General features: G+C 41.5%; 1 protein-coding gene across 1 annotated transcript in view; it reads right to left on the bottom strand.

Annotated features, from left to right (window-relative positions):
• The window catches only part of otoa (otoancorin), a 47,940-nt gene extending 36,618 nt beyond the window's left edge, over window positions 1-11,322 (bottom strand). The window contains exons 1-5 of the mRNA XM_031893565.1: window positions 11,103-11,322; window positions 4,667-4,752; window positions 3,399-3,427; window positions 3,286-3,316; window positions 560-587 (exon numbers count right to left, since the gene is read on the bottom strand). Coding sequence (XP_031749425.1) covers window positions 560-587; window positions 3,286-3,316; window positions 3,399-3,427; window positions 4,667-4,751 — 173 coding nt within the window. The 5' untranslated portion in view covers window position 4,752; window positions 11,103-11,322. The remainder of the gene's footprint in view (window positions 1-559; window positions 588-3,285; window positions 3,317-3,398; window positions 3,428-4,666; window positions 4,753-11,102) is intronic.
• Between the last annotated feature and the right edge of the window lie 2,588 nt (window positions 11,323-13,910).

Here is a 13,910-nt window from a genome sequence, read left to right as displayed (position 1 = left end):
GAGTTTAAATGTGCGTTTGCGCATGCGCATTGATCGCGCATGCGCACTGGAGGGAGAGGGCGCCGCAAGTTAAATCCGGCCCTGGTAACAGGAAGTAGTGTGGGAGAAAAAGGGAGAACTCTGTCCATTCATTGGCTGATGGGGCCTAGCATGTATGTGTGCCTTGGCTTGTTTGTGTGCACCGTGAATCCTATGATCCCAGGGGGCGGCCCTTAGTATGTAATATGGCAATTTTCTATTTTGAGTTACCTAACGCCACATACTATTAGAAAAGAATATTTTTATGAAAATGGTTTAATAAGATGAAGCAGGGTTTTACATATGAGCTGTTTTATGTGATATGATCTTATATACATTGTTTGGGGGTATAGTTTTCCTTTAATGTCCTCAGCATCGTGTACAGCAGAGGCCTGTGTATCAAAATGTGTATTTAATCGTGGGAAAAAAACAAACATTGATAAATCAGCCCCATCATTATTTTACTGGCGTTCAGAAGCAAACACAAGAGCATTTCTGATGCTTGGGAAAACAGGCTTATATTGCGAAGGAAAAAAATTACCCTTGAAATTGCAAAATGTCCAGTAGACCTATAAAAATAATATAATAAGCAATGTTATACAGATTAAATGAACCATCACTGTTTAAGAGGGATAGTGTAAGGGAGAATAATATACAAGGAATGACATGGTGCATTAGTTTTGCTTGTATAATCAGAACACACAAAATCACCTTTTGGGGCCGTATTTATAAAGCAGTAGAAAAAACATGTTATCGGAATTGACCAGCCATTGGCCCTTTGGTCACGGTACTCTGAGTAAACTTTCCTACTAATAAAGCGGTGTAATGAGATTTGCCCTAATGGAGTAATATATTGTGTTAATGCCACACTTTATGTAGTCTGATTTTTTTCCCTTCAGATTTAAAAGGAGAGTCTTCATTAAAATATGAAAGTGCCCAGAATTATATTTTTCTAGCGTTACTTACTACAATAGTTTGCTTTTTAAAAGAAGCTCCGTATCCTATTTATTAGTGTTAATGTGTTTGAGTTTATTATGCTTGCAAGCTTTAATGGCTTTTATCAACGGGTATATCTTCACTGGCATTATTACACTTTCTATTTCCTTCTCTGCTAATCTATAAGGTTAACAGATTTAGGGGCCGATTCACTAAAGGTCAATTATGCTTATTGCATGCGATAATTAAGTCCTGATTCATCAAAGTCATTTTGCATGCGTTAAGACGCATATCGTATGCGCAAAAAACCCACACTGCGTTATTTACCTCGCATTGCGTTAATTAGCGAATAGAAATAATACTAAGGCACGATTCACAAACACATATGAAGCGTTAAACGCACTAAATATCACATTAGTCTGTGCAAATATTAACACCTACTTGGGGCAGGCGGTACTTAAAGAAAATTGCGGTTGGTGAGCTTTTGGCAACACAATATGGACTTTGCAGTGGGATTTATTCAAGTCTGTGTTGGCCCCAGAGTGATGCAGCCGCCAGTTTTCAGGGAAATGGTCATTTTCAGAACAGTAGTTTTCCAAAAGTAATGGTTACGTGCGTAATATTGTGCTCTAATATAGCACGCAGCTCAAAATAACGCATGCGGCGGGAAATAACGCAAGAAAAACGCTCATCGCGAGTTAATTAACGCAAAGAACATTTCTTCTTAATTATGACACGTGTCCTTTTAGTGAATCGAGCATTAAGTCGCTTAGAGTTACTTAGCTTGTTTGTCTTGCATGATAAACCAATCATAGTGGAGAGATGCCCCCTAATTCATGATGTCCTCCACCCTCAGAATTTTATGCCAGCATTACCTTGGCTATGGTTCCTCTCAGGCCGGGATTTGTGGGCCAGTGACAAAGGCCCAGGCCTAGGATGGCAAAGATCTGGGGGCGTCATGCTCTCTGTTGGCCACATAGGAACTGGTGCTGGCAGTGCCAGGGTAGCAGCAGCTGGGGGATGTGTGCGAGTGGGGGAGGTGTGCAAGCAGGGGGGCATGTGTGGGTGGGCCTAGGGGTGCCCTATCTTTAAATCCGGCCCTGGTTTCTCTACATACCGAGAATTGATCACTGTAGCTGCGTCCAGATATTCCCCAATCACCCACTAATCTATACTTAATGGGCACTCTAATCATGTTGGCCAATATAATGTAGAATTGACCATAAGCATGACGTAAGAACCTGCATTCTGTATCTACTGTAACGTTTACACCTGTGTTCTTTTGTTGCTCTGTTCAGGAAGGAGATGGTAAAGAACATCTGAGGCTTCTGATCTCTTTCCCAAGGACAGCAACATCAGAATTCTTCTCTGTCTCTGTGAGCAGCGTTCTCTCTCAGATATACAAGTGCTGTTATGGTACAGAAGTAGAAGACATAGGATCCTCTAATAAGATGCACCAGCAGCTACGCCAAGGAGTCCATTTGGGCCGTACCAGAGGGAGCCTCACAACTGAGTCTTGCTTCACAACCTGAGAAATACTGGCATAAGGAATGGCAAACCTTCTTGCCTCTCTTTAGCCAAACTAGCTCTTATTCAAATTAAATCAGATTAAATTTCCCTTTATGTTCTTGAAGTCTGTGACCCTATTTATTTTTTTATTTTGTGGGTAGTGTGTAGAGCACTTCGCAATTTAATATGTGTACTGGTGTCAAGAGATAACACTGACACAGATGCACCAGGATCCTATATGCTGTGTAGAAGGAAACATTAATACCCAGGAGAGATGGCCAGAGACCCTGGTAAAACCATAGACAAAATATTATACCATAATTTACATTTTTGTGTTATATGTGAAATGGTGAAACTATTCTCCATTTTGTACAAACAAAAGAAAATGCAAGGGCAGAACTATAGAAGAAGGAGACCATGCAGCTGCTGGGGAGCCACCGGAACACTGACTGAACAGCTGTTTCAATATATTTTCATTAAAGATATCTTTTTATAAACATATACTGAAACTGTGCAGTGAGGTCCAATCAGTTCTAGTTATGTCACTTCTAGTGTATGGAAAATGGAAGAATTTTTTATTTTTAATAGATTTTTGCCTTTATTCATCATTTGCACTTTTTGATTGATCTTCTTGCACATAATGCCAAATATATTCTGTATATTACCAGGGTCTGACTATAATAAAGTTAATCCTTAAGGCAGAACCTTGGACAGTACAAGAATACAGAGTATCACACACCTTTCTCTCTTCCTATGTTTATGAAGAAATTCTGTACAATATACAAAAGGATAGCAAGCCGCTTTATAATGAATGCACTTTACCTTTTAAATAATTGCCAGATATTATTTCCTTCTGGAATAGAAAAACAGGATACATCACACAAGCAAAAGCACTGCTATTCATTCATGCCTGAGGATATTTGAATGATACTGACCAGTCCTTTTAGCAGAGCTGGGGGCAAATCTGTAAAGTAAAGGAAGCAAAATAAATACTGCACTCTGTGCCTTGACATTAAGGTATAATAAACAGAGAAACACATCAAATTAAAAATATTAAACATGGTTATTAAGATAAATAGTGGCTGCTCGTGTATACGTATGTTTTGGAGGTTACATAGTCATAGCCACAAACATGTGGACACTGAGCTGTAGAGACCATAAATGTTCCTAACAGGCTTATCATTTGTTCTGGTTCTAATATACCAAGGGCTTGTTTACCACATGCAGTGTGTTAAGTGGGGCCACATACAGACCAAGAAGGGAGGTGAGCGGTAAGTGGGAATTCCCTGGTACACAACTCTGCCAAGCGAACCCAGTTGCAGTTACACCACTGACTGAGGGACATGTTTATGGCAATTATTAAGTGCAGGCCTCCATTGCACCTCACAATGCTGTGTTCAGGCCTCTGGGAGGAATAAGCAGCAAGGAGGCATGGCAACAATGCACGCGGGTGCTGTAATTTTGGGTATTGGGGTCCTAAGTATGGTGGTGACTGATGTGAACAATTGGCTAAAATGGGGGAGATTTTCAACAGTTTTGGAACTCCAGTATGTATTGGTGTGTCCCTTCTAGGCAGCGGTCTCGGGTGGGGCAGAGATAACAAGTCATCAAGTCGGTGTGGGGGTGGCTGAAAAGTTTCCTCTGAACTGGTATTTTACATGGGCCATGCATCAAGGGAGTATAAATAAATACTGTCACGTGTGGTGTCATTTGTTACAAGATTGGTGCACCAAGGTAATCACTGGTAAAACAATTGCTCCATTTTATGGCACCTAAGGGGTTCAACTTTCCACAATCAGCACTTGCCATGTACACATAGTAATTGAGCCCTGGCATTGCAAAGCTTTATAAGTTCATTTAAATATCAGAATTTGGTTTATAAAAGGATAAATGGAATTTGCAATGACTAAAGCACACTTTAGCCACTTTTATTCAAATATATACCAGCTCCTTTGCACCTTCCATTCACCAGTGATCAATATAAAAACCTGACCAGCAAAATGCAATTTGTTCTTGAGTTGCAGAGTTTTAGCCTCTGACACCTCCAGATCTGTAGTGAGTTGTGAGTGTGGGGCTGATCAAGCAGATGCTGTTCCCATGTCTTTCAGAGGAATGAGACCTGAGCCCAGCACTCTGCAGAGAGGTTGCACTGCCCAGCAGTAACTGGATAGCGGGGGCTCCTGACACCAAGTCCTCTGGGTACCTGAATCAATGGTGTCCTGGGCAGCTGCAGACTCGCACTGACTGAAAAATGCCAGCAGGAAACAAAGCTTCACTTTTGTGTCCATCCTAAAAATAAAGGACATTTATTCAATCAGTAGATTAAGCAAGAAAACAGGGGGGGGGGGTTATTCATAAAGGGAATAAAACATTATTCATAACCATATACTGAATTTACTTATCAGTCAGCCTCCCACTTACCCCCCAATGCCCCCTGGCCCCCAGCAGGTGCTGGATTAGCTTCCTCTCTAGGTACACCCCAGGACTTCCATCCAACATATAACTTGAAATACTCTTATTAAATATAGCATTCCTATCAAACAAAGACAATGTCACATTCTTAAAAATCTTTGGACACTGACATTTTTCTGCTTTGACAAAATACACGTTTAACTCATTTAAAAATAATTGACTGTGGAAGATATCCAAAATTGTTATTTCTTTTCTAATGAGCAGTGTATTTCCATACACAGGGCCCACTCTCATAAACAAATGAAGAAATACTTGCTACGTTATCCAGGTGATGTACAGGTCTATGGTGGAAGTAAAAGTGGCCATACATGGTAAGATTTGCTTGTTTGGCAAATCAGGCCTGCCCAATCGACATCTGGCCAAATCAGGCCTGCCCAATCGACATCTGGCCAATTCAGGCCTGCCCAATCGACATCTGGCCAAATCAGACCTGCCCAATCGACATCTGGCCAATTCAGGCCTGCCCAATCGACATCTGGCCAATTCAGGCCTACCCAATCAACATCTGGCCAATTCAGGCCTGCCCAGTTGACATCTGGCCAATTCAGGCCTGCCCAGTTGACATCTGGCCAATTCAGGCCTGCCCAATTGACATCTGGCCAATTCAGGCCTGCCCAGTTGACATCTGGCCAATTCAGGCCTGCCCAATTGACATCTGGCCAATTCAGGCCTGCCCAGTTGACATCTGGCCAATTCAGGCCTGCCCAATTGACATCTGGCCAATTCAGGCCTGCCCAGTTGACATCTGGCCAATTCAGGCCTGCCCAGTTGACATCTGGCCAATTTTTGCCCACATATCTGTTGGAAAGGCCTGTCAGAATGCTTCATACATGGGCAGATAAGCTGCCATATTGGTATGAAGGCCCATGTATGGCAATTTTCCTAATATGGGACCCACTAGGGCTCAAGCACATGAGGATATTATCCGACTTTGAGAATACTTTCAGGGTTAATTTTCCTCCTGGGTGCTTTTTCCAAGATCTGGTGTACACACTCCACCTATTACTTTCTATCTCTTATGGACCTCTCCAGATCATTTGCTCTTTTAACCATCCTTATACAGACAAAACACATTTTTTCTTGCCATGACATTTTTTTACCCCTCCAAATAAAGTAACAGATAAAGTAACTGCAATATACTCAATTTTACTTAGGGTTATACCTACTTCCATATACCTTAATACTTCAAAATCACTTTCTACATACTACAAAAACACTATTTTAGGTAACATGCTGGAACAAACAGATACTGACACCAAAAATTAACCTTTTTTACATCTATCATAACATTGTCTTTGCATGCTATTTATAATTTTGCCTTAAAAGTATTTGTCCAATACTTTTACATTCCCTATGTGATCCCTCATGTGAGGGGGCTGCCGTATTTCTCAGTTAGTATTAGAAGCTATAACTGACAGGTTGAGATGGGACAATCGGGTTGGCAAAACAGTCAGGTTTGGGAATTTCGAGTAACAATTACTTACATTATTTTCCCTATCAGTGGAAAATGATCAACATGACCTATAGGTTATTACTCATTTACATTAATGTATTGATACTAGTTTTGTAGTGTCAGTATCACTTTAAAACTTCATGGAAAATAAATTGCTAAATTAATTTATTGCTTAGTAAAAATATTATTCATTGGTTAAATTGGCACAATAACTTCCAACACATAATGGCATGGTCACCCCCAGCATTTCATGGAACAGGAAAAAAACTCCACAATATAACTCCTGATTATGATCCTTGACACTGATTCCAGTATATAATAGCACAGTATCCATACTATATAATTGCACATTAACCCCCCAGTATTTGAGAAGACTTTGACATACTGTATACTGACACAGTTTTTCTAAGACTGACAGTGATTCCATCACATATAATGGCATTTAAAATACAGTAAATGATGAATTATGGCACAGAAACTCCACAGACCTTGATAAAGGGCTGTTCAAAGAGGCCACAGGCAGGGGGGAATCATTTAAATTGGGCTCAGCAGACTAGGCAAGAAGATGTATAGTTTCAATGGATTCTCCCAATAAACACTGTCTTCTCATTTCGGGTGCAGAGATAGTGGCGCTTCACAATAAAGCTTTACAATAGCTGTTTTAATGGAAATGCTGCACCTCTCCTCAGAGACTCCGCCAGATCCAGTTTCCCCAAACAGTGAAGTTCCTTGTCGCTGCCTCTACAGTTTCCTTGTTCTCACAGCTTGAAAAATCCCCTTTTTACTGCTGAACATATTTTCTGACTGCATACAGTACAGATGAGCCCATTGAAATTATACACAGTGAGAAACAATATCGTGGCTGGCGTGGTAGCTACACTCATTCCTGAGAGTGACAGCTTTAATAAAGGGATATAATAAAGGGATGTCACAAACTGTCCCTTCTTTATGATCCTATTTAATTCAGGTGTCAGTGTTACTGTGTCCTTTATTCTTACTTATGATGTTGTATTATGTATTTTAATGACCCATATCTTAATTTGTAAATGTAATATTGCTCCCACTGCTTATCTCTCCTAAATGGGAATGGGATCGCTCTCCTACACTGGAGAACAAACTTTTATTTACAAAAAATGTAAATCTAAGTAACAATCAAATTTATATTTATAAAAAAATGTAAATGTTTTTTGGTATTGGTAGATGTAATTGCTACTAAAGCAGTCTTGGTCTGTCTGTTTATATTATATGCACTTAATGGCTCTGACTCCTGAAACACTGTAGCACAACCCATCTTATATGCCTTTTAGTATGATGTAGAAAGTGATACAATTTGCAGTTGGGATTATTTTTTTTATTTTTTTGTGGTTTATAAAATATGTAGCTTTTGTTCAGAAGGATTGGAGTTTCAGCAGCTATCTGGTTGCTAGGGTCCAGTTTACCCTAGCAACCAGGTAGGGGTTTGAATGATAAGCAGGAATATGAATAGTGAAAAGTAACAAACTGTAACAGCAATAAAATTGTAGTTTGACTGAGCAATGGTTTTCTTGCTGCTGAAGGCAATGATCTCCATTTATAAACCAGGAAGAGCCAGTAGAGGAAGGCAAATAAATCAGGGACTATCAAATAATACAGTATGAAGACTAAGTGAAAAGTTGCTCAAAATAGGACATTCTATAGCAAATAAGTCAACTACCTCTTTACCAGGCCTGAAGAAATACTAACTGACGACTTTCAATGACAATTACAATGACAAGTACATTTACAAAGACATTAAATTAACAGTTATTGAAAAGTTGCTTAGAATGATATTTTCTTTCATTATACGGGAAAAAGAAAGTCAGTTTTTTGGGGGGGATGCCCTTAAATATAAATATCCTACATTTAAAGTCCCCAAGGCTGCAGGTAGAAAAGGTCCTTAACTTGCCTTAAGAAAAAAAGTGACTAATTATTCAGTTTTGTTCTATCTATTTTTAAAGGAAAAGTAAAGATAAAATCACCGGGGAGTGCCACGCAGTTATACACCCCCCCCTTGATTCTAGGCGCTTACCTCCTACCCAATGCATGCACATTACAGAGATCTCAGTACAGTTCTGTACAGCATATACTTTCCCAAGCATGACGGGAGGACAAATGGAAGATCAGAACAAGATGGCAATACAATGTTCAGCAAACAAAACCCTGGGTCATATATTTTTTTGAAGAAGAGGAGCTCCTTTTGTATCAGGTAAGTGAATAGAAACACTTGTGGGGGAAGGGGGGGGGGGGGGTAGGTGCAAACCGATAAGGGATCTTTCCATAATTTGGATCTCCATATCTTAAGTCAACTTAAAAATAGTTGAAACATTGATTAAACACCAAATAAGGGTGTTAATTATATCTTAGTTTGGATCAAGTAAGAAATACTGTTTTATTATTAAGCTGGCCATACACGCACCAATAATATCATACAAAACCTCGTTTTGTACGATATTCGGTGCGTGTATGGCAAGTCGGCGAGTCGACCGGTATCGCAGGAGGCTGCTGATATCGGACGACTCGCCGATCGGGCCGGTTAATAGATTTTGATCGGGCGCCATAGAAGGCACCTGAGCAAAATCTGCCGTCAGGGCTGAATCGGCAGAAGGAGGTAGAAATCCTATTGTTTCTACCTCCTTATCTGCCGTTTCAGCCCTGAAGGTTAGTGGCGGGTCTGACGATCTTTCATGCGACCGATGGTTGCACAAAAGATCGCAGATCGCCACATGTGTGGCCACCTTTAAAGAGAAAGAGGGAATATTTTTTAAAATTGAAATTAATTAAAATGGAGATGAGCTTCCCGTAATTCAGAGATTTCTGGATAAAGGGTTTCTGGATAAGGGATCCCATAGCTGTCGGTGATCTCAGTGGTTACATTGGCAGAATTATAAACAATGGAAAACTTTCTGATATTAACGTTAATCTTATGTGACTGTTTCCCTCTGTGTAGAAATAGACGGCCACATTCTGGATGGAGCAGGAGACAGTTCAATTCATCACAGAACAGACCATGGCAGGGAGGAATGCTATTCTCTTTTCCTACCAACACGCCAGCATAGGCACACCAATTTCAGACGCAAATAAAAGCTTTTTATATTGGTGACACTATGATTTTTAAGTGCTGAATCCCACTTCCTAGTTAATTAAGCTTGGGGCTGACTCTGCTCATTTTAAGGCCAGAAGCCCAGTTACTCTTATATATTTATGCTGCAGCATTAGCTGGGAGGGTTTTGCAGTAACTCACTATCAGCTGCCCCGCAGCCATCTGGCTCTGTATTAAGGGCTGCTGGGACCCCAGCGCTGTGCATTAATATCATAAATAGCTTTAATAAATGCCTCCTTATTTGTTTGTATTTTTAGAATCCAGGAGTGTTCATTAGTCAAATACAGCATGCAGGGGGGATGCTTTACTCCTGTGTTTTCTGCAATTAAATGAACCTAAACTACATATCATTTTATCAACATGAATAGGGCTTGTGCTGAACATACGTTTTGCCTAGTATTTAATCACAAAATGTCTATGGCCTTTGATACTTCTTCAGCCAAACATGGCAAACGGGGAAATTCCAGCTTCCTGCTACAGGTATGGGATTTGTTACCCAGAAACCCATTATAAAGAAAGCTCCAAATTATGCGAAGGCCATCTCCCACAGACTCCATTTTAATCAAATAATTCAGATTTTTAAAATTGATTTCCCTTTTCTCTGTAATATTAAAACAGTAGCTTGTACTTGATCCCAACTCTAATTAATATGTGTTAGAGGCAAAACAATCCTATTAATGAATGTTTTAATGATTTTTAGTAGACAAGGTATTTCAGACCCCTTATCCAGAAAACCCCAGGTCCCAAGCCTTATGGATGACACCTCCTGTACTTGTACATACAAGTTAAAGTGGTCATATATGTCAAGAACTCGCCAAAGGTGATCCATTAGACTCCAGCCTGGGAAAGAAAATCTTGTATCCAGATTTATGTTTATGTGCTGTAATCTAATTCTCTGCAGTATTTTTAGCAGCTGCGTTTAGTGTTCAGGGTCCAGCACTTATAGGAGGACCCCCACAGTACAACATGTATAGGGAAGAAATGTAGGGAGTTAGAAGGTTAGTCAGTGTTCTCCAACCTACAGCCATTACCCATCACTACATTGTATTAGAGATTATTCAAATTGGAGCCTGCAGTGTGTAGGGAATACCATTTGCGTCTAAAGACTCCATTTTATTGAAGACCCTTTAACTAAGTTCTGTAGTCAGGGTGTATGAAATTGTAGACTAGACCATCTAAACGTAGCAGACATTTTATCCTATAAGTATAGGATAAGATTTCTGTTCAGTTTAGATGGTCTAGGCTAGTAAAAGTAACTGCTGATTGGTTGATGCAAAGTCACTGTTTGAGAAATTCACCCCTGACAATTCCGAATTAGTTAGAAGGACATGAGGGTCCCCTTTCCCTGGCAGCAAACAAATCAGAATGGTTTATATGAATTATAGTTAGGTCTGGTGTTAGTTCCTAGTTATTCTTTACCCTTTAGAAACACTTAAGGGCTAAAATGATGTTCTCTACTAATACTTAATAGACTTTGGGATTATACTACATGAAATCGATTGAAGGGAGAGGCTTAGAATGAATGCATTATAAAGTTTTGGAAGAATGATGTAGAGAAAGAACTGCCCTAGAAGACAGGTAAGTTAACAAACCTACCTTTCCGATGCAGGTGATACTCTGATTTGTTCCAGCAGCGCACAGAGCAGCACAGGAATCCAGCTCCCACCTGTAAGGAGGTCACCAGCGAGGGAGAGAGAGGCACCAGGTCTCTGGGCTGTAAGGGGGGAGTTACTGCTGCATTGCAACCTGAGAAGTCTAACAGCTACCTGATTGTGCAAGGGCACAGCAAAATGGGTGCTGCTGCTGGGTGCTACTCTTTAAAGCTCCTCTCTTTTTCATTATAATATGAACATTTCTGTTTAACTGCCTAAAATGCCTTATTAAGTTCTATAGTCAGGGTGTATGAAATTCACAGTGCAATTAGCTAACCAGGGGCACAATAGCTGTAGCATCATTACAATAAGTTGTAAAGTTTAGAAAATGTCTTCTGCTCATCTCAAAGCTAAGTCAAGAAGTGCTGGCTCCAAGGCAATGGTGATATTCTGCACTCTCTTCCCTTCCTATGTACCCCCGAGCCATTACCCCATGTGTGGAAGAGTTAATGGCAGATGCAGACCAGCTGACAAAGGAATGGTGAGGAGAGACAAAGGGTACTGCTGTGTATATTTGCCCAGCTGGCCACCCTGCACTTAGTGCATTTCATCTCTTCTTCACATGTGCCCTGCTTATTCCGCTCCTATGCCATCCCATACACCATCACATACAGCTCTTCAATTTGGAATGTTAGCAGTTACCTTAGGGTCCAAGTTGCCTAGCGTTAACATAGTAAGTTTATTTACTCACTTTCTAAAAAGCCATCCAACCCCTTCTTGAAGCTATATAATGTATCAGCCAGCACAACCGATTCCGGGAGAGAATTCTCACTGTAAAGGAGCAGGCAATATATGATTGACATCTCAGATTTTTAATTACCATTACTTTCACTTTCCATTCAGCACTTCCTAGATGTCACCTAGATGGCAAATACACAAGATTTTGGGGTTGGGACCAGGGGAGGAGGTGGATCTGTGCCATAAGGGGGTCAGAGTTATGATAGGGATGCTGCGGATCAGGCAGAGATTCAATGAGTTGGAAGGGTTAGAGAGCAGTTGGGGGCTTACGCATGTAGCAGAAAGTGGGAGATTGGCAGGAAATTAGCTGGGGGTAGAATTACATTACCAGTACTTTTACAAAATGGCCCTGGCCTTGCAACCCTAATGGCAAAGAGTAAAACACTGGCGGAATGTACTGCGGAATGCACGGCTATCCTTAATTTTTCTTCCTTCTAGCTCACCCACCTATCTGTCACCAACAACCTGCTACATTACCTTGCTGGGCCCCCTACCAAACACCCCATTATCCTGCTGCCCCCCCCCCCCCGCTGAACACCCCATCAACCTGCTGCCCCCCCCCTGCCGAACACCCCATCATCCTGCTGCCCCCCCCCCGCTGAATACCCCATCATCCTGCTGGGCTCCCCTGCTGAACACCCCATCATCCTGCTGGGCTCCCCTACTGAACACCCCATTATCCTGCTGGGCCCCCCTGCCGAACACCCCATCATCCTGCTGGGCCCCCTGCCGAACACCCCATCATCCTGCTGGGCCCCCCTGCCGAACACCCCATCATCCTGCTGGGCCCCCCTGCCGAACACCCCATCATCCTGCTGGGCCCCCCTGCCGAACTCCCCATCATCCTGCTGGCCCCCCAGCTGAACTCCCCATCATCCTGCCCCCTCCACTGGCTTCCTACTTTGGATATGGGGTGTGATGTACAGGAGGAGACAAGAGTGGGTAAGGGATGTGATATATAGGAATTTGGAAGAGGGTAAGGGCTGTTATGTACTTAAGGCAAGAGTATGTGCTGCAAAATATAATTGGTGTGAGTTGGAACAGGGCGCAGCATACTAGATCAGGGAAGACGTTAAGGAGTATGACACACAGTAGGAGATAAGAGGGTGTGGTGTCAACTATATGAGAAGAGGGTAAAAGGAAGCCAAGTGGGGATGGTAGGATGGCTGCATCTGGTAAGGATACTGAGAGTGTGGTGCCCAAGAAAATGTGGGGGCAGTGGAATAGAAGGAGACAAAGTGGCATTGGGACAAATAAGGAGTAGTAGATGAGGGGCCTGACATTTGGAAGGCAGATAAAAGAATATGGGGTTTGAGGCACAGGATGAGCCAAGAAGCTATGAGATTCAACAGAGGTAAAGAAGGGTAACTCACACAGAATGCACAGACTGATACTGTGGGACCCACAACATTTCTCTGCTTTGGAAAGTTAAAGATGGCTGTGGCACAGACATCTTTAATTCTTTGCGGGAAACAGGGTGGGTCAAGGAGCATGGGTGTGCTGAGAAAGAATAAAAGTTGGTGGAATTGTGCCTGAGCAAGAGTGGGTGAGCTAATGTTTTCTATCTATGCATTTTCTGCAGTGATCTCACTGGCCTGTCTAGGGGTTAATGGGTTTATTGTCCATTTTCTACAGTGACGTTACGGACATGTCTAGGGGTTAATGTGTTTATCATCCATTTTCTGCAGTGATCCTATTGTCATGTCTAGGGGTCAATGGATTTATTGTCCATTTTCTCCAGTGATCTTACTGGCAGGTCTGGTGTTTAATTTGCTTTTACTGGCATGTCTGAGAAAGATATTCTCATTGACCATTTCTTACTGCTATGTTAGGGGTTAATATACCTGTTGGCCCCCTGTGGCAAATGCTTATTGGTTATTTCTGCTGTGATCTTACCTGCATGTCTGGGTTATTATGCCTACAGGGTATTTTTTTAAGGCTTCAAGTGTCACTTTCACTTAAGGCTCTATATTTAGTTGTTGTCTATTAACTATGATGTGCAGAAAAACTGCAG

Source organism: Xenopus tropicalis, chromosome 9 (genome assembly GCF_000004195.4).
Source record: "Xenopus tropicalis strain Nigerian chromosome 9, UCB_Xtro_10.0, whole genome shotgun sequence".
Taxonomy (NCBI): Eukaryota; Metazoa; Chordata; class Amphibia; order Anura; family Pipidae; genus Xenopus; species Xenopus tropicalis.
This window is presented reverse-complemented; position numbering and strand designations above follow the sequence as displayed.